Below are 22,087 nucleotides of genomic sequence, written 5' to 3'. Positions count from 1 at the left end.
TTTATTTGTGCGCTCACTGATGTAAATGGGGACTTATATGCATATGTTAATAGATCCAAAGAAACAAAAGCAGAGTTACATTTCCAAACAGCATTAGCCTAAAAAACTAGGCATGGACTCTCACACAGCTGGCATGCATCAGCAGCCAAACTCTACACTTGGTTACACTCACATAACCCCACTCAAATCAGCACAACTAAGTGAGAAACTGGCCCATCGCAATCAACTTGCACTGTCTTGGCCTTGAGCTGTGAGAGCTGGCCAGAATATCTGTACATGAGCAAACACTACCATAGCTACGCTTTAGGATCAGTTCTATGTTGAATAGTCCTAAAACAGCCATTATTCTAGGACTCTGACAGATTATTCACATAACGCTACAGAAGTACATCTGCACGGCAAAGCGCAAACTTCATTTGGCGTGCTCCAGGCAAATGCAAGGCCATGTGCACCCCACGAGCAAACGATACGGTCAGTGCAGCACTGAGTCCATGCTAATGGTAGGGGGTCTGTACTGACATAACCTGCTTATCAGCCCTGTGCTGAGCAGTCACAGCTTCTGCTCAGCTACATCTATCTGCTCAAGTACTGGCACGTTAGTTATATCTGCGTACGACATGTGATAGACACGAATTCCGCATATCCCAGAGACACTTTGTTCTGAGATTCTCAATTTCTAACCCTGCTTTCAGGGACGAAAACCTGGCACGGGGGGCGGGGGGGAGGAAGAGCCAAATTCCTAGCAGAACTTTGGAGCCAGCTTCCTCACTAAATATCATTCTGGCTTCACTGTAATGCCTCCCACCACAAGAGTCTGGCTGCAAAGAATACTGCCTCTCCAAAGCCCAAGAGCTTTACCCAGGATTTTTCCAATTGTATCTGTCATTCTGGATGACTGGTGAAATTGCCTGAACCCTCAAGATACTGCAGTGCTGCTAGAAAAGTCAGGACACTGGCTGAACTCAACAGGGAGGTGAATAGATTTGGATAAAATTTACAGAGGAACTCTACCACAGACATGCATCAGCATCTGCTGCCTGAAGTGTGGGATATGTGCTATACTAATTTTACCTATCTTCACTTTCTATTTCAGACAGCTTTCGGTAACAGCAGAACCCAGAGCTGACAAACACCCTGCATCCCAACAGCTCAGGCTCCCGTTTATCTGAGCAATCAAAGAGGCTGCGGCGATGCCCAGGCAGGTATTGCATTTCATGTTCCAGGTTGGCAAAGTTCTTTCACTGAGATAAACACGGATGTATTTTAAACTCTCTTTCCTCAGTTCTACAAATAATTCTTTTCGGAAGAAAGAAAATTATTCTCCTTCATTTGTTGTTACCTCAGTTTTAAGCAAAAAAAGGAAGAAAGACATAAAAATCAACCAAAAAAATCCAAAGAGGCATTTTCAGTATACAGCAATGGCAAAGTACAGCGAGTGTTGGTTTCACTCACCTTAGCTTTTACTACAGCTATTCAAGTAAATCCTCTCTCAATGGCTTATTGATTGCAAGTTTGATTATTCTCTTGAATTCTAACACCCCTAGACTTGATTTTACAGTATCAATGGGAATACATAAAAGCCAGACACTCTGCAGGATAAATGAATTAGTACGGTACCGTTATCTGTTTACCAGCCACCAGCTGCACTCACACACACTTGCACTGCAGGCGGCCAGCAGCATTTAAAGAAGAAAGCTTCACTTCTCTACTTGTAATCATACTTCACAATCTAAACCACACATATTATTTAAATAATCTTTCAAAGAATGCTACGGAGAAGAGGAAAAAAAAAAATTGCTGGATAATTACACCTATGTCTGTGTTTAATATGAAAACACAAGTTTCGTAACACGAAGAGACGCTTCCTGCCAGCACTGGTGGCACCCCGGAGCTCGGCCTTGTGCAGCCTGCCAGCCGCCGTAGGTGGCACTCTCACACCGTCTCCCACTGTCTTCGGGGCTTTGTCCCCAAAGAACAACTGAAAAAACACTGCTTTAACCATGGCTTATCTATAGCACACACATTCATCGCCCATTTTAAGGAAAGAGGAGCAGCAGAGATAGCTATCAGCACACAGCCTTCCCCGTTCCTAAGTGAGCAATCTATATTTCTGTCATCAAACACAACTGCCTGGCCCATTGGCCCCTCAGCTCAGGTGGTCCACCAGTTATCCAACTTTTAACTTTACACAAAGCCATTATGGGCAGCACTACACATCGCTGAAAGCCCCGTAAGGCATGCGTTCAGTAGCAAAAACATTTTTGTGATCGTGAAAAATAAAGAGATTGAGCCATCATCGATGTGATAGTCAAAAATAAATCTACAGGCTTTTGCAACTACAGTTAACTGGTAGAAGTTCCTGATTCCATCAGACACCAGTTTGGCAACAGGTAACTTAGGTGGCTTTCTGCTAGTTGGCCTACTGTTTTTTCCCTGAAGGCCAGCATGAGCGTAGGAACCCCAGAAAGCGTTCTGTAACTGCCTGTCCCCTTCCAGGGAACAGGATAAAGCCATCAGCTCATTTGAATGAGCTTACATTTGAAAAAAGGGTGGGTTTTTCACTTTATTGATGCACTCTTCCACACAGGATTTTTTCAAAATCTACATCAAACAAGGAAAAACAAATGCTGAGAGGGCAGATTTAGGGCAATTTATCAAGGTCTGGGAAATAGCTTCCAGATGGATAGAGCTGTTTGGTGCTGGCTGGTGAGAAGGAAGCAAGGTATTGTTATTGAATTAGCATGAATCTCTGGTGGAGAACTGCGTGGTAGATAGAGTGCTCCTTTCATATGGTTTGCATTTGGACCTGTCAAATTTCATTTTTATTCAAAAACCTGTGGTAAAGACACGCAGTTCTTTTTTGCTTATTAAATTTCCACCAATTGTCCCAGTACTGTTATCCAGGCAGTATTTTTAAACGCTGCTCCAAGTGCCATGCCTGGGTCTGTTTGCTCTTTGCCATGCTTGGATGACAGCTCAGTGCTTACAAGCACCAAGTGGTTTTAGGTTTTACATTCAGACACCGAACGTCACCTGAGAAAGCGTGCGAGAGAGGAGAAAAGCTGGATGCTCTGTGAGACGTTTAAACTGAGTCACTTCAAGAGTTTATGAAAACCTTTCTAAGTAAAACAACACGTACTGAAGCCTAATGTACACTAGAAAGTGATTGCTAATATCACTAGAGGATTATTCTTGATTATTCTTGTTAATAAATCCTCCTTTTGTAAACATGTCTTCTAGCAGTACAAATGCAAAAAAAAAAAGATACGCTCACAACAAACACATTTCTACTTTGAACTACCTGGATATCAGTTCCACGATACGTGCCTTACAGAGTAAGGCATACACAAAGATTTATGTATTTTCCCGCTAGTTCTGAAAGCTTTTACTTTTCAAGTTATCCTAACAGTCACCTAGTCTCATCTGAAGAATTCAATCTAGTTTATGTTAAACATCAAATTAAAATTCTTTTAATTCTAATAATTCTAATAATATTCTTTTAATTTTAATAATTTTAATTTTAATTCTCTAAAGTTCTATTAACCTGAGGAGATAAACAGCCACAGTTTCCCTCACTGCAAAGACAAATCAATGGTTACCAAATAGTTAGTTTCAGCTGAATTTTTGACAATGTGGTCTTCTAAGATCCTAGAAAAGTTGCTCGTTGATATGCCAATGGGTAAAAGCTTTTTTAATGCGAGGAAATTTCCAATGGCTTTTTCAATTACTTAGGAGAATCGTTATTATTCTTGAGTAGCAAGCGTGGGGGCACTGGGGTGAAATAGAAGAAATGAGCATCTTCCCTTTTCCAGTGTTTCAGGGATTTACCACAATTACTCTGTTACCGTCTCGGATGTATCCTAGGCAAACAGAGAAGGGAAATGGTGATATCATCGGAACCAACTAATTCCTAAATCCTACCTGAAATGTAAGACATGAATACTTGTGCTTACTTCCCACACGTATGTCTGGTTTTGCCCTTCTTTTTTTTCCCTATAGTTCTTATTACTCTGTGTTTTATGAGCATCTGCTTCAACTGACCAAGACTCTGTAAGAAACATCCAATGATGCAAATAAAATCACAGTCTACAGGATGCAACCTACTTCTTTGGCCATAACATCCGATCTCCCCCAGGCTGTGAACAGATCATATGCCTCATCTATTACTTATACTTAATCCTTCAGCTACTGACTACTGAGCTAGGTTTCCAGTTATAGCAACTCTGAAACAAAGTCTTGGTAGCCTTAAGCTCTCATGACGCGGTGTTGCCAACGGGAGTTATACATCACTACCGAAGAAAACGCATTCCTCAATGACACGATTTTCTGATTTTCAAATGCGTTCTCAAGATGCTGACACTGCACGCTCACAGTGCTTGGCATCTACAGGATTTCACATTTGTAGGTCACTCTATGGACATTAGTGCTCAGAAGTCAGAGACAGCTGAGCTAGTGGTTGTGTCTAATCAGTTTTCACCTTTCTGCTAATCAGTCTGTGTGAGATGGATGTAAGCTAGCAAGTATCATCGTTCTGTCAAACTGACCCTTAATTCTTATCTGAACTGCCTCCCCTTTGGCCTGGCAGCCTATGAAATGGTTATCTTGTTGCTGGGAAAAGAAAAGAAATGAAAAGGAAGATAAAATCAACTTGCCATTTCATATGGATGTTGACATCACAGAACCAGAGAACACCCAAGGTTGGAAGCGACCTCTGGAGATTGTCTAGGCCAACCACCCCTGCTCAAAGTAGGGTCAACTAGAGCAAGTTGCTCAGGATGATCTGTATAGTCATGGCACAGAGAGAAAAAAATGTCTTTCCTATTGCACAGGATAAAATTTGTAGCGGGGCACAGTTGAAAGGTCACACACAATCTGCTTGAGTAAGGGATCTTTTGAGCTCAATTGCCTGTAAAATTGACTTCTCATTGTACAACAATTAAGAAAACAGAAGGGATGGGGAACACTTTATTGCTTTTCATGTAGTACGTTTGTAGTCATACCTTGAAGCCAAAAGGGCAAGTGCATTGATAAAACTCCACTGGATCATTGTTGCACGTCCCGTTGTTCTTACATGGACTGGAGAGGCAGGGGTTACACTTGGACACAACACTGATATCTACTGGCTCTGGAAAGGCAAAACACAGTGTATTAATAGAGAACTGGATTACAAAATTACTACTTCCTGCACTTACACATACATTTTTTCCTAATGCAGTATTCACCCTGCATTGGCACAAACGCGCTTGCTGTGGGTGCAACTTTACACAGCAGCATGGGATTCCCAGGGATTAGAGAGATTTTAAGTACTTAAATCAAGTGCAAGGCAAGTCTCAATGATGCTTATATTCTCCTGGACATGCAAACATCAGCTCTGAAAAAACATGTTGGGAATCTCCAGAGAGTGGGCTTATATATATATGGCTTTCAGCAATTTTTCCTTCTCTCAGCACTGGAAATTCTGCAATAGCAACCCCTAGGGAACTATAACATGACATTTCTACGGCTGGTAACAAGAATGAAAGTGCAGATGCAACAGCAGAAATGAAAAACATGCATAAGATTTAGTTAGAGGCTTATGGGAATATTCAGGTGCAAAGTGTTCTACCATCCTTAATTTTAACAGAGTTCAAAACTTATTTTCTTCCTGTTCCGCCCAGAAGAATGATTATCAACATTCAGCTATCTTGGCAAAATGCAACAAAGACAAATATGCAAAGATGTAAATGTATGCAAGTAAATATACATGGCCATATTTAAACCATTTAATAAATCACATTTTTTAACAGAACTCTTCCAGAGAAGTAGTGATGTTTGTGGGTGAGCAGGGAAATTAACACACACCAAACCAATACTAAGTACATTTGGGGTACCAAGTCAATCAATATTTTATTATTGAGATTTTACAGAAAGCTAATTTAGACAGTAATATTTACAGTTAAAGAAATGGTCATTTTGAAGTGGCTAAATTTTGAATATTAATGACTTAACGGCTTTTACACATAAAAAATAAAACCTAACACTTTAAAAGGGCTTAAACTATATCGGGCAGTAAAGACCCTAAAATAATTTTATTTCATTTTTAAGGAAATACATTTTAAAATAACTTAAAATTGGTCCTGTGCTAAACAGAAGTGGGCACAGAGCTTCTGTTATTGTGTGATAAATGATAAGGAGGAGTAAATTGTGAAGCATCCTGAAAGTGAAGAAAAGAAGCTTATACTTGATGTTAGAGAGAAGGCGGAGCTGTAGAAGGTTACCAAAACTAGGGATGAAAAAATCCCTTCCAGTCAAGGATTTGCTTTGGACCGTCCTGTAGGAGACAGAAACCTTCACTGTTAACTTTGAATACTTGCACAGCACCAACAGGGGGTAAGAACATAACAGAAATGGGTACCAAGGAGCCTCAGCTGCAAAGCACCTGCAAAGTGAAGGCTATATCCCGATCACAGACTGATGGTGGCGTTAACAGGGTGCAGTTGATTGCAGAGTGCAACATGCAATCATGAGGAATAAATACACAAGAAGTAACAAATCCAAAAAATGAAACAGAAGACTGTTGTCATCCTCTTCTGTCTTTGCAGTTATGTCTAACTAAATGCCATACATGTTTTTAACTTGGAGTTAGGAGAGCAAGAGGAAATAACATCTGAATTTCTGGCACTGACAGGGTGGAATGCGACAGAGCTGAGCTACTTTTGTCTTGAAGGTAGAGTATATGAAGAATATACGAAAGTAGCTCCTCAGAGAGCTCATGAGACAGGCAGCAGTGCTACTTTGCTAGATTTAGAGGTCACTAAGCCAGAATTTGTTCTATTATTTATTTATTTCATAATACACACACGTACATTTTCCATTTATTCCTATGGCATAGATAAAAGCCAATCAATGTAGGAGCTAATAAGAAAAGCGTTAGTTCCTAGCAGTTAAGTAGTTCATTACTTTGCCCTTGTGGATCTGATTTATAAATCCATACAGCAAAATGCCCTCAGCCCAGCACATTCCTTTCCTCTACTGCATAACTAGGAGGGCAATTTAATGAAAAGCAGAGCTGAGTTTGCATGACTTGCACATTACATACTTTTATTTTCTTGGCTCTGCTGAGACATAACCTTCTGCTCAGTCACAGGCTAAAAACATAATTTTAACAAGAATAAGTTAAACTCTATTTTTTTTTAATGTAAAAGTTACTGGAGGTCACAGAGGACATCTGTGCACTACTTTTATACAAGCATCTCAAGATACCAAGCTTAGCATGGGCTGACTTCTGCAGCAATGACCCAGGCTTTTAGGGGGGTGGGGGGTCCAGCCCACCCTGAGCTCCGTGCTAGCAGAACTTGAGCTAGGACTGAATCTACACAGCCAGAAGTACGGACGTATCCTTGGACTCTCTGTGTCACCCCACAGACGGTCTTGCTCTTCTGCTGACAGGCACATGTCACAGCTACAGCTCAGTGATGAGAGGGCGATGCAGCTGGAGGACAACCCGAGGCCGCACCATACCCCGTCCCAGGCCACGCACATGGCTCCAGCCTGAGGGTAAACCTGCACGTGACATTGTCAGAAATCCTGTTGCTTTACCATAAAAGACCATCACTGATGTCCAGACAGGACAGCATGAGGCATGGGATCTTAAACATGCACATGGGAAATGGGTTCAGCTAGACTACCAAATCATGCATTGTTTTTCAAAATATACGTATTGTGATGAGAAAAGGTGAATTTTGCTAGGGCCTGGAGCTTCTTGGAGTATACTGCCACTCGCCCAGACCAGCAACAGTTTCTGCTTCTCCAAAGACCACCTCCGAATCAACACTTTTTTCTCCTCTTCTATTCAGATAAAATGAGCCACGGAGACAGCTGGGATAGAAAGCCCACCAGCTTTCTAGTGGACCAAACTAATATTTACAGAAAACCCATACAGCTGTTTTTAATAGCCTGGATCACAGCTTTACTTATCTCTTGCCTAAGAGTTGCTTGCTTAGTCTTGAGAGAAAGTGAGCATAACTACTGATATATCACAGTTTCAGAAAGAAAAAGTCATCTAGCTTCTCTTTCTGGATTAATTTTCAGGCACTGTTTAACATGCAAATATGATCATTTTCTTTGTTTCTCTTCGTGTGAACAAGTACATTATTTGGTATTTTTAGTATCTAGGGTATATTTGTACTTCACATTTGAGAGACTTATAAAGTCTGTCGTTCTGATAATTATAGTCAGAATTCTGATAGTTTTGAGACTGACATTTCAAAGTAATTAAATTATAAGGTTACAGTTATTAAAAATATACTTGAAAGGACATAAAATTCAGCTCAGGCTTGGGAACTTGGGTTCTAAACCCACCTCAACACCATCATTTGTTTGTTCAGCAGTTTAATCCCAGCCTCTATAAAATCATGCTGCCAAGCAGTACTGTAAATGTGCATGGCACTCTGGGAAGCACACAAACAGGCTTTATGTCCTCATTTCCATTTCTAAGAGGAGGCTACTGACCCATCTTTTCCACTATAAATACAGCTCCATCTTCACGTACTTGCTAGTAACCTAAGCGAACGTCCAAAACTTTTTTTACAATAAGAACGTAGAGGTATATCCTAATCTACATTCAGCAATAAGCTACTTACTTTATCCACAAAAAAGTGTGCTCCTTATCATCTGTCTAACCGCTCTCTAATGCAGCATACTCCTATCACAGACTACCCCTAATCGTTAACAGCTGCACCTCAACCCTCTCCTGAATGAATGTACGCTGTATTCAGACACGAAATATCTTCCACAATCTACAGTTTCTGATACAGAGCTGAGGAGAACAGTTTGCAGATCTTCAAATGAAAACGTACTTTTGGTAAATATTTGCTTTCCAGAAGAATTCTCAGTTTCTCAGTTTTCAAGTAAATGTACGTAATAACTAGAGTGCTCTCTATTTTTGAAATAATGCCTATTTTACCAAAGCTTTCTGGGGTAGCTAGAAGGACAAAACCAATTTATTTGCTCAAATAAGTTCTAACAACATCCTACATGCTAACTTGCCTGGTGCGAACAACAGGAATAACTAACTCTTCTGAGGTCTGCTGTTTTTTTTCCAGTGGTGCAGTTAACTGCACTTTGTGGAATAACACTTGAAAATGGAACTTGAATGTAACGTGATGGTTCAGAAAATGAAAGCCAAACCCAGCTCCCCCCCAAACTCACTTTAAAACCAAATGGCTTCCAAGAGTATAAAAACAAAGCACTGTACATGAGGACAAGCAACAGGACAGAAGAGAGGGCCTCCCGGCTTGCTCCTACCTTTGCACTGGAAGTGGTGAGTCGGCGTTGTGAGGAGCAGCCTGTCCACCATGGCGTCGGGTCCGCTGCAGCGGGCTATCCCTGGCTCTTTGTACCCTGCCTTCACCCACTCGGAAAGCCAGCGGAGGTTGCAGTCGCAGTGCAAAGGGTTGGTACCCAGAGCCCTAGTGGTGTAAAACAATTAACAGCAGTTATTTTGGCTTGCAAGCAAAGATAACATCCCTGATCTCTTTGAGGCACATTTTATTCTACACTTTTACAGGAATGCTTTACTTCAAAACATGGGAAAGATCTTCTGAGTATTCAGGAAGTCTTTTAGATTTATCTCCTCCAGTATTCCCACTCTTTCCCTTTCTTCCCATCATTAGTTAGGGAGGTTGTATAAATACCTAACAACAAATCACTTTTTCAAACAATAAATCACCTTTTCAAACAATTGTGCTTGAGCAATGCCGCCGGACGTATTGCTTTCATCAAATTTATCATGTTGGTGTCTTTTATTTAAGTCTTTGGCTGTCATGAGCATATTATAGAATCATAGAATCGTCAAGGTTGGAAAAGACCCTTAAGATCACTGAGTCCAACCGTCAACCTATCACTGCCAAGTCCATCTATACCATGTCTTCAAGCACCGTATCTATCTGTTCTTTAAATACCTCCAGGGACGGAGACTCAACCACTGCCCTGGGCAACATTCTAACAGTGAATTGTGTAATTCAGTTTGGATCCGATGACTCAGTTAATGCCTCCTCACTAGATGAAACATACACACAGAGGATGCCCGTTTTCAAAACCGCAACCTGGTGGTTGCTAAGTTTGTTTACGGCTTTGATAACACATTTGCTGGTTAACCCATCACTTGAATTAGGGCATATGGCTGAAGTAGATGCATTCACATAGTGTAATTATAATGCACAGAACTTCTTCATTATTCATAGAGATCTATCCAAAAGAAAACAATGTTTTTACCTTAAATTTAGGTGCTGCCTTGACTCATTTATACTACTTTTTTCTCTTAAAGAAAGTGTCTCTTCAGGCAATCAGTCAATTACAAAGTCCAGACTTCAGAAAAGTCAGTTTAAAAACAATTAATTTTTGAAAGTGTGAAGAAACGCGTGCTGGAAGCCTGAATTTATTTTGCTGAAAGTAAACGTAAGGCTTTAGCTGTACAACACCTGAATTGCCATGGGAAGAAAATCAGCTAAATAAAGATTAGCATAGGGAAGAGACACTAAAGAAACCAGTAATTCAAACTGGGTTTTAGACTTTACTCTTTCTGCACGTTATAAACTATTTTTAAGATGGTATTTTAAACTCAAGCTTCTTTCAAATAAAAACGTATCAGACAGGATATTAAGACAGAAACCTCAGCAAATTTGTTGATACATTTCGATTGGAGTGACTAATGAACCCACTGTGCCCTAGACAGATTCATAATGAGAGTTCATAGGTTCAAACCCTGTCTAGGGCTCATCCATCAAAATTAAATGTGTACTGCAGCACAGTATTAAAAAATATCCATCCATTCCTTCTGTAAATCCATTGCTTACAGCGGAAAAAAAAACCCTACTGGGTTGACTTTTTGACCCTGTAACTGTGATCAACTGGCTCACTTGTCCAAGGTCAAACAAAATGCAGCAGTGAAAGCTGGACCGAGAAATTAACTTTAGCGTTCAGCAACTGCCATATATAACATGGGAGTGGGAGGACAACAGAAAACTAGTTACCGTGTTAATCTTCATAAACTACGTTAGAAATAAAGCTGCTCTATGGACACTAGAAATCATTACCAATAACATTGTTGTACAACTGCAGAAATTATCACATGCATCTTTCCCTTCTTTTGTTTGGGTTTTTTGTTTGTTTGGGTTTTGGGTCTTTTTTTTGTTTGTTTGTTTTCCCCTTCATTTCTAGGAACTATAGTGAATTCTTGTATTTTCATTCATGAGTTCTAACATACTCTCTCTATTTCTTTGCCTGTTATAGCAAAATATTTCCAGAAGGTAAAAACATCTTGTGCTGTAATGAAATACCACCACCATCATTTTCAAAATGTTGTGCAGATATTTCTGTTCAGCCACATTTTTTTTTCTTTTGAGGCACCTTAGAATAAAGGCAATTAAAATAACTCTAGCCATGGTAATGTGGAGAACCAGAGGAGGGGATAGCTTATTTTTCTAGGTAACTAACATAAATTTTAGTAAAGATGAGATGATGCAATAGGATTAGGAATCTGAGGTGTTTATTGAAAATATGTCTGACAGAAATACCTGCTGGTCACAGCACCCATTACCAAGGGTTTCGCTGAGGAGTCCCTGAGTGCCGAGGTCAGTTTATGCGTGGGCAGTACTGGGGAACGGAGTCAGTTACGGAGTTGTGTGTACCAGCGACGGGTGAGGACAGCAAATGCAGGAACTGACCTAACTGTGAAGGTCTCGGTTCTACCCCAACAGATTTTGGGTTCTTTTTAACTATGAATATATTTGATCCTTCAGTAATGCTGTAACATTTTTATCATTGCCCTGGACTAAACAAATTAGTAGAGTCATAGCCTAAATAGATGATTATATGATTCAAGTAAATAAAGTAATAAATAGTAAACAAAACCAGTGTGTCTATACCATATACAAACCTTCCTGTGTCTTTACTGAGGTATTATCAGCTACATAGTTTGGTATAATAGTGACATTACAACAATAAGATGTTTATAATGTAAAGGAAATGTGGTGAACATTGTAGGCTTTAAACAGCTATGGAAGAAGTGACTGAAGTATCTAGATCTCAGTTTTGTTCTTCCAATTACAAACGAATTTAAAGCTATTCCAGAAGACTGACTGAAATCAATAGTTTTGTCTATGCTACACAAATACTTCTTTGCAATTCTAAAGGTGAATTTGCTGCCTTCCCTCTCCTGCCGCCCCCCAGCTGTACTGATGCAGAAGGCCCAGGCTGGTCACCCCGCTCAGCACCTCGGTAGTCAGCTTTCTCCAGCCGTAATACCTATCCTACTCTTAGCCACACAGCTTGTAAATTTAACACAAAATTTTGTTCTCCCGTGCGTTATGAGTTTGACGAGTAGCAACCCCTTGTATCATCTTCAACATTATTCCAAGTGCATGCTTTCTCCTTGAAGATCTATATATCAGGGAGAGCTCAAAACGAATTTATTTTCAATGATGTATGACTTCGTTTGAATAAGCACAGCTTTTTCTGGCATGAGAAGAGCAAAATCATTGTGGTTGCTAAAAGTTTCAGAATCCTCTTTAAGAAATTGGAGAGCCCAATTGCACTGTAAAATTCAATTCTTCAACTGTGCAAATTACACCCCAGACAGGTCTTATTTATTTTATGGATCCTATTTATTACTGTTCATTTGAGCCTTGTGTATTTTACATTTCTGGCAGCACATACATCTAAACAGATAGACTGCAGTGACTGTATTGGGCCAAAGGGGTTTTTATCACTCCCTAAGGTGAACGGTTTACCCAGGAAAACTGTATCTGCACTTCCTTTAAAGTAAACCCTGAGGAAAATCCAAACAAATGGGGCATGATATGTTTATCTCTTGAGTTCTAAAAATACCCTCAGAAGCCAGATTCCCAGTATGGAAGGTGTCACTGCGCTTCCAAAAGGAGATACAGGGCTTCAGCTCAGTCAGACTTTCATTCCAAACAACATATAAAATGACTTGACTATACCGGGAACACGATGAAGAAATACATTTTGTGCAAAATGAATATTTTCTCTGACTTAGTTACCAAGGTGTAAGCTTGAAGCAGAGAAGGTTATTTCTCAGTTGAAGTTGCAATTGCTTAAGTAGCTGACGTATGGTTTCTGTCCCTACCAATCTGAGATATCTTTAGTTTTTATTGTCTAGAGAGAAACTGAGACAGAAAGCTGTTATGCAGAAATAGACAGTCCGAGGGCATATTTGCTATCCAGAAAGTATGTAAATGTGAACTGAAACTTGTGCTCAGGTGAGTGTTCTGGAATGCATGTTTAAGGTTGCAAAGAGAGAAACAGAGATATAAAACCTATGTTAAATGCACACATCTCTGTTTGTATGCCAACATCAACTCGCGTGCATGAGGGCAGCATCAGAGCAGAAAATATCCCCATCAGCTTGTGAAACTAGTCACTTCACAAAATGACCAAGACATACCCAACCCTTTGATTACTTGAGGACAGTAATCAAGGAACATGCCACATAAAGTTACTTTTCTTTTACGTCTATTGTCTAATAATGTGCAGTATCACACATTATCTCAGCGAAAAAACATTTTCTGCTCACTCTTTTGGCATCAACTGTTACACTTCAGGTTTATTTTGTAACAATTGCAGCTATATGTCGTTACAGTTCTTTCATCAACCAAACTGCATTTAAAAATATCCTGGACCTCCACCAATACAATAGTAATTTCCTGAAATAGCTGAAACTTCTAATAATTTTTGCAGATTATGGAATGAAGTATTAATGCTGTGAAATGGCCAATTTCCATATGATTAAATATATGTATGTCTGAAGTACTGATTCATCAACAAGTTCATACACTGACAACATTTCGGTATGCAAAACATATGACACTTATTAAGCACAGAATTCACATTTGCTTAATATTTGCTCTTTGTGGGAGGTTTCCTGTCTCACTCTCAGACCATAACACACTCTGCATTTCACATAGACAACGCTGAAAGAAAGCCTTAAACACAAAGTCCACAGAAGAGGAAACTGTCACATTTGCTCATTTGGTTTTCCTTGAGAAAATATTTTGGTAACTAATAACACCAGGTTCTAGTATTCTTTTATTTCCTTTGAACAGATGCGCTATGAATATCCGGAGCAGAACACGGAAAGCGAGCAGGAAAACCAGAAAGCTATACAATGTTATATCTGTAATAATATGCACCGTTTTACAACTCTGAAACCGCCAATCAAACAGATGAACCCAGACAGAAGTACTTACAGATGGGACAGGGATACCAGGTCATTGAAAGAACCTTCAGGAACACTGGAAATATCGTTTCCATGGAGCGTCCTAGAAGAGGGGAGAAGCAGGAAGGTATCAAACCGCAGTATTTTATCTGCTCCCCACAAGTGAAGGAAATGGTGCTTAAGAAGGATATGTAATTTTGTTTCTTTGAGAGTTTCTATGAGCTTCACAACTCACGAGCGTCCATGTTTTATTACTTCTACTTCTAGATGTTGACATTTAAAATAATGATACAATCGGAATTGTTGGTGACTAATGTTTTAAATTAAAAAGGTGACATACTATTTATGCTATTAGAACTATATTGATGACAAGCAGACCCTCACATACAGACCTGCATGCTTTCATAGAATCCCATTAGCCAGAAACACAGAAAAAACAGAAGAGGGAAACTAGGAACTGTGAAAGTTAAATTAAATATTGACTTCAGAGAGATCCTAGGAGAGAGCAAGAGTCCATGAGGGCAAATATATCTCCACTTTCACATTCTAGTTTCCCATTCTTACAGTAGGAAATACCTGTTTGTGTGGTATTTTAAAAATCCATTTGACAAATACATTTATGCTACCAGGGAAAATACTTGAAATCAGTTGTCTTAGGGCATTATTCACGCTGCGCAAAGAAACTAACATTTTTCTAGCAGGGTTTTCGGGATCCTTGCAAAAGGCTCCTACACTGTTTCCAGGACAATTTAGGCAGCCACTTTATCTCTTTTCTAAGAAATACATTTATGTGTGTGTTACGTAGGCAAGCATAAATGGAAAGATTTTTCTTGCAGCTTGTAGAGCACACCACTTGTATCCAAAGTGGCAGACACAAGAGCAAAAATCATTATTTGTGATTCCTCGTGGTTTTCATTGCAACTGCACCTGAAGGCCCTGCTACAAAGTAGGGCTTCTTGCAGCACCGAGCTACGACCAGACAGAAAAACGTGCATCAACAATTGAGTCTGCGGGAGAGCACAGGACGCTGGGGGTGACAATTGCATAAAAACTACCCAGAAAATGCACCGGAGAAGACACACAATCATGTAAGATTTTATTTTATAAATAAATAAAATCAGCTATTCAGCTGCTGCATCCTCTGTCTCACTAGATGATTATCTGGCAAAAAACAGCATAGAGAGCAATATTTATAGTTTATTCTAGCTTTTCTAGTTTGCATGTCACTGGATACCAGCTTACTACTTCACATAGTAACAGACAGAACGAGCTCGTAAGGAGTCAGTAGGAGTAGATTCCGCTGGATCTCACTAGCTGTTTCTTAAACAAAAGTTGGTACAAAACTTGCAAAGGAAAAGGACATCAATACTGTAAAACTATATTTTCTTCTGCACTTCTCCCCTGAGCTGGCTCAGTTATAGCAAACTGCTGTATTGTTTATGTCCTCTTTCCCAGGTCCAGGAATTACCGTCAGTGCTCCAGACGTGGCAGAGGAGGGTGGAAAACAGAAACCTGCCGTGTGTCAGTTTTGAATCGGCTCTCTCCCTCGCATCATTTATTTTCTAATTGACCTAGTGATTTGCGGAACACAGCAATCACATCTTATTTTTTATTTTTGTGACTGTACAGATGCTTGAAATGGTGCACACTGAGTTTGTTTAAAACAAACCAAACATCTGGGCCCATGGAAATACACGATATGAATGTGATGAAAATAAAAGCATCTCTTTTTGCATCCTTTCTTCCCTTTCTCCACCTTAACACCACTATAAGCTTCACCAGGATCTACACGATGCCTTATAACTCTCATGAATTCTGCCTTTACACACTGCCTTACACCAGCATACACACAGCAAGGAAAGCCAGACTTGCCAGGGGAAGATACACCTTGTCCTGTCTCCCGTGAGCCTGGGCCCTGCCACGGGGCTGTGAACTATGTGAGCGTAGGCAATGTTACCATGATCACGTTTCACAGCTGCTCATTGCAGCTGCACTTTCTCTCTTACTGTACTGCAGGTTTTCTACAGAGCATGAAACCACATAAACTACAGCAGTTATCCTGCTGGCATCTCTCTCCAGTTCTTGACACCAGTATACCAAAAACTTCCCCTTCCAATATCCCGATTCTGAAATTTGCTTTTAAGCATACCTAGGTTTCAGCTATTAATAATAATACTTGGCATATATAAGGATGGATCTCCAAGCAATTAATCCGACCAGGAACAGGAAGGATATGAGCTCCCACACAGTAACTCCAGATAAAGCACACTCACTAATTCTATACCGAATGACCAACTGACTGAGACATACCCCACAGCTATTAAATAAGGAGTATTTTTGTTGGTATGAGGATGCAAGGTCAGGTCTGGTCAACAACTTGCCATCAAAATGTTCCCTCCTTCAATGAAATGAGCATACTTAAATAAGCAGAAACTCATAATGAGCTTATATTCTGATCTTTTAAACTACTTAAAGATGTGCAAGATGATTCTCTCTGAACAGACAGCAGAACTTATATTTATCTTCATGTCGTATCAGTTGTGTTTATTCTCTGAAGGGGTGCATTTTCTTTCCTAGATGTCTTGGAAACTTCTTCCAAGAAAAGCTGAAGCATGACAAAGCCATTTATCTGTAAGAAGGTAACACGATCAAAAATATAAACCCATTTGGAATGAATGGCTTGACTACATATCTCAAACATTGAGGTATGTTTCATGGATGCAAATGCCTCCATTTTAATGAAAAAAAATCACGTCAGTAACATCATCACCCATGCAACTAAAATGAAATGATAAATGCTAAAAAACTTACAACCCACAATAATAAATAGTGGCAAGAGAATTTAACAATGCAATAAAACCTTCTTCCTCTTGGATCAACAACAGGAGCATATTTTTATACCAAAAATCCTTAGAAGCAAATGGTCAAATAAAATCTTAAACGTTTTGACAGCTAAAGCACACACACTGATGTCCCTGTTCTCCCTCAAAAGCACAACTTCTAGATATCCGCTTGTCTAAATACTGGTAAACAGCAGGGATATGAATTTAGGGTGATGGGGATCTCCTCTCAGAGCCACAAACCACTTGAATTCTTGAAATAAAAACTTTCTTTTACATGCCATCTCACTAACTTATTACTTTGTCTTCAGGTAAGAAAATGAACTAAACATATCCTTTTGGGTTGTTTTTTTTTTGATTGGGTTTTGCTTTTTGCTAACTGTTCCCAAGTCCTGCCCCGTAGCCCACTGTCTCACGCGTTAGGTTACCAGAGACACAAAGGGGATGCTTTTTCAGTAAACAATGATCTACCCTGTAAAGACAGAAATGTGGCTGGAAGCTTGGCTGAGCTTACAGAGCCACATCCCATCCAGGGCAGACGTGCACAATGAACCCCGAAGGATGCCAGACCCCGCAGGACCCAACACAGCTCAGATGTCAGAGGACGTGGGCAGCCACAGTGTCACTGCTCCATGCTCCTAACAGCAGCGCCTTTTACGCATTTGCTGGAGAAGTGCAAGTAGTCATTCTGTGATGCAAAAAAAAACCCCAACCAAAACCAAAACCAAAGTCAAATAATATTTCTGTTACGTCAGTTCAGTGCAGCATCCAACAATGAAAGTATATTGCAAAAACTGGTTCCACGGTTGTGCCTGAAGAGTATTTGTGGTAGCTATATCATCACACGTATTACTATGTTTGTGTGAACTTTGAACTGCAGTAAAATATCCATCCGTTTTCAGTAAAACTAGAATATCTCATGTTAGTAGAATATTCTGTAGCTAATTTTATTTTTTTTCATAAATATAACATGGAAAATTGTTTTTATATATTACAAATAAAATTATAAATATTTTTATTTCTGGACTTTGCCTCTTAATTAAAGCAGGACAAAATGTCAGAAGTTACAACATCGTCACACAAGAAAAACAAACTTTAAAATAATCAGTTCAGGTCAACCAGAGAATTCTAATATTTATAATTTCCTTATCTCAATCTCAGCTTTTAAAATCTGTTTACATTTAGCTTCGGACAAAAAACCCAAAACAAAACCAAAAAACAAACCCACAATTTTTCACTGCAATAGTTTTGGTGCAAAAACCTACCGATATCAACTTTTGCTTATTAAAAAAAATTCTTCAGACTCTATGTTGGAATTGCTCCCCAGCACACTTTGGCTGCCATTATGGATAAGCCATGCGATGACTGAAGATTAAAGGCCTGATTGTGTAAAAGCTGATATATATTCAGGCTTAAACATAAACATGTTGACTCTGCAGTTTTCTCAGTTGGGCTTGTGCTGAAAAGTGTAAGAGGAAGAGGACAGAACCAGATCTGTTGAAGATCAACTTCATCATACATCTATGATTATTCTGATTTTCAAATACATATTTACTTTATTTACTACAGAGGGGCAAAAAGTAAAGAAAACATAAGGAATTTGGATGACACAGAAGCCTGTATGAGAAGGGTCTGCTACTTTCAAAGGCATGCACAGCCAAAGGTAATGAGATCTCTATATTCTTTTTATGAAAAGAAAAAAAAAAAGTGGAAATTGTTTTGCTGATGTTTTCTCTTTTAAATTCCCCTGAGAATATGGATAATAAATAACTGACAATAACAGATTGCACACTGTCACTCGGAAGACATTTTCTCTCTGGAGAATTGATTTTTAATAACAACATAGATGACATGTGGCAAAAGTTGTAGCTGATACCAGAGTTTTGTGGGCCATAATAAATCAAATCAATCTGGAGGCTTCCAAATGCACGGAGCAGAGGCAGAGATTCCCATTCAGGCTTCATTATGCTCGTGTGGCTCTGTGCAAGACAGGGAGGGCTTCTCCCTTGGAGGAGGAAGTTATTTTTTCAATCTGATTAGCAGATCATTTAAAAAAGCCAAAAGATAGCAGTTGTTATTAAAATATTGCCCTTTGTTTCTGTCCATATGTGGCCTGCAAGAACAGAAGTGAAAAGACAAATCGCAGCTATTGGAAAGAGTGCAGCATGGTATGCCTACACTGTAATTCAGGGTAGAGAGTCCCAAACTAGCTTTAATCAAGCTAGCTCGCATATCAGAAGCAGGCCAGAAGACAGCTCCATATGGAATAATTTATTTGGCCATGTAACAGAATATATTAATCTGTGGCTGAATTTCAGGACTCATGTAACAGCTCAAATGTGGCCATCCTACTGCGCTAGAAATCAGAGTCCCAAGCCAAACTTAAAACAAGTCCAAATCACGTATCTTTCTTGCTTTTAATAATGAAAACTGGGAATCTAAAGCTGTCTCGTAAGTTAGGAGGTTGAAACCTAGATATATCTATTTTACCACTCAAACCACAGTGAAAGGACTCGGCCAAAGAGTATTGCCTTATTGCTTCCACAGTTGCAGTAGTGCCCATGTTGACACCTTAATTCCATGCTTATGGAGTCAGTGCACTGCAACCACTGCTCTTTAAATTCACAGAAACTTCTGCACGTGAATGACATCTAACTTTAAAGAAAAAATAGAAAATACTACTTTGAAGTTCAAAGCTCTTTCTCCTTCACCAGACTGACTAATCTCATCACAGATGAGCCATTTAATTTATTTGCTTTCAGTTTACTGTGCAGGTGATGCTGACCCACTTGTCTTGCTGGGCAGTGGGGAGGAAGGTGGCTTCTCCGCCTTGTCCTGACAGCTGCACACAAACAGCTGAGCAAACCCAGCTCAGGGTTTGTTTCTGATGGGGCAGAAGGGGAGCAAGAGACAGTAAATACGAGACTGAAGCTGGAGTCAGTCTAGCAGATGCCTAAGAAAAGCTGGGGGGGCTGCTTGCTGCAAGGAACAGGCCCACAGCCCACGGTCCAAGATGATATAAAGATGACGACTTTCAGAAGAGATTGTAAGCAAATTGTTCAATCCAGAAAGCTGCTGAAAGCAACAACACTGGAAGGAAAGAGTGCAGCAAAGGATCTCCAAAGAAAGAAATCACGCGTGGACATCTCTGAGCGTGCCACCAGTCAACACGGGGTGAAATTTTATTCACAACTTAAAGAGATCTGAGACAGGCATCTCAGCATTACTGGCACCCAGCCACTGGCTTGACTTAGTCATTGTTTTAGTGTGGGGACTTCTAACTTACTTCCCTTCAGATTGCATACTTTTATGTAACAACTTGCCTGCAGAAATCTAAATTAATAGAAAATATTCTAAAAATGCACGTTTTCAGTAAAGACACTCTTGCTGGAGCATCCAATGGAAACTTACACACTAAAATATGATCAAGAGAAAAGTCCTTTCCTGTGGAGCACCCAAATATTGTTCAAGTAGAAGAGACAGACTCTATGCAGTCTCTTAGAGGCCTATTTTCATGATAGTTCTTGTCCCTGAACTATCAGAGAAAAGTCATTCATCCTGCAAATATGTAATTGCTTCTTTTCAAAGTTTAGCATTCACCTGCTCTAGTCATTACCGGACATATTGCACCTAAGTACAAGTACATTGAAGCTAATTGTGTGAAAATATTTACGACTACTGAATCAAGCGAAAGCCATCTGCTCATTAAAAACCTCCCTGCCATCAACAGCATTCTAATAAGCTGCAACTCAGCTGCATTGAAGAAGTGGTACTTACAGCACTCGAAGAGACCTGAGCCCATTGAACGCGTGGACTGGAATGCACCGAAGTCGATTGTAACTCAAGATGCTGGGAGAATGAGAGAACAGAGTTACAACACTGTATTTTCTTTCATTATTTCACTACTAATTCAACGACAAAGAAGCATGGAAAGCCACATGCTTAAGTAACAAGATATATACTAATCGTTCAATGCCTAAGGTGGTGTCTGAAAAGCAATTAAAACTGTTACCAAAACTTTGGGCTACTTACAGTGTTGATAACTGGGTCATGTTGCTGAAGGTGTAATTGGCCAGTACGCTTATGCTGTTGTTGCTCAAATCACTGAAGAAACACAGACAGAAAATATCATTTATATGTATAAATTAAGAAATAAGACTTTTTTGAAGATTACATAATATCTGCACAGAAAAATGCTTGAAGAAATTGAAAAGTCACATATTATCAATTGATATAATATTTTCTAACCAACTTTGAATAAGCTCTAAAAGCAAAGCACATCAGACTCCCCTAAAAAGCTTCAGACTCAGAAATATCAAGGCATATTTCCAGCACATAACATTAAAAAAAAAAAAAAAAAATCAGTGAATTCAAGTAAAATTTTTGAAGAAGGATAAATTAATAGATAATACAAGCATGGGTGAATATTTACTGTACCAACTTGCTTTGCAATTTATTACAGGCATACCATTTCCATATGCTCTTCACATTGACAGCTACTAGAACAAAATTTCATTTTTAATTTTAAAAAAGTCTTTTAGGGTCAAACAGAATGCTTTATTGTTGCTCTCCCTTGAAAAACAAAATTAGAGATGTTTCCAAATAAAACACTTTTAAAACAGAGGATTCCAGTTTTCCCCTCCATGTTGTTTTTGTCTGAGGTTGTTCTGCCCATTTGACTGGAGTATCTACAGCTGATTCAAACAGCATTTGAAGATTTCTGATAAATAGCTCAGGCAAGAAATTTCACTCCTGTGTATTTCAGGGAGCAATTTACTGAAAAGAGTCTAGTTGTGTCTCTGTATGACTGTTCATAGCAGAAACAGCTATGCAAATTTTCATTGCCTTAGCATTATAAATACTGCCTCACCTAGAACAAATTAACGCCGTCTCCTCCGTTAATGACCTTTACAGCTTTGCACAGATAAATCTGCCAAGTGAAACTGTAGCAGCCTGCATGAGAGCTTAGTCCTCTCTCAGAGGCTGGAAGCTCCTGCAGAGGAAGGGTCTCTGGTGCTCTCAAGTCGCC

The 22,087-nt window shown here is 39.5% G+C and overlaps 1 protein-coding gene across 2 annotated transcripts in view; it reads right to left on the bottom strand.

The window, feature by feature from the left end:
* Positions 1–22,087, bottom strand: part of SLIT3 (slit guidance ligand 3) — a 601,195-nt gene that overhangs the window by 73,818 nt on the left and 505,290 nt on the right. For both annotated transcript variants that reach the window (XM_087759961.1, XM_087759962.1), the window contains 5 exons: positions 21,091–21,162; positions 20,836–20,907; positions 14,250–14,321; positions 9,286–9,449; positions 5,001–5,125 (listed from right to left, as the gene is read on the bottom strand). In XM_087759961.1, coding sequence (XP_087616087.1) covers positions 5,001–5,125; positions 9,286–9,449; positions 14,250–14,321; positions 20,836–20,907; positions 21,091–21,162 — 505 coding nt within the window. The remainder of the gene's footprint in view (positions 1–5,000; positions 5,126–9,285; positions 9,450–14,249; positions 14,322–20,835; positions 20,908–21,090; positions 21,163–22,087) is intronic.

This window comes from Nipponia nippon, unplaced genomic scaffold, assembly GCF_047370975.1.
Source record: "Nipponia nippon isolate SJK-2023a ecotype South Korea unplaced genomic scaffold, ASM4737097v1 scaffold_21, whole genome shotgun sequence".
Lineage (NCBI taxonomy): Eukaryota > Metazoa > Chordata > Aves > Pelecaniformes > Threskiornithidae > Nipponia > Nipponia nippon.
The sequence above is the reverse complement of the archived record's forward strand: the minus strand, read 5'-3'. Positions and strand labels throughout refer to the sequence as shown.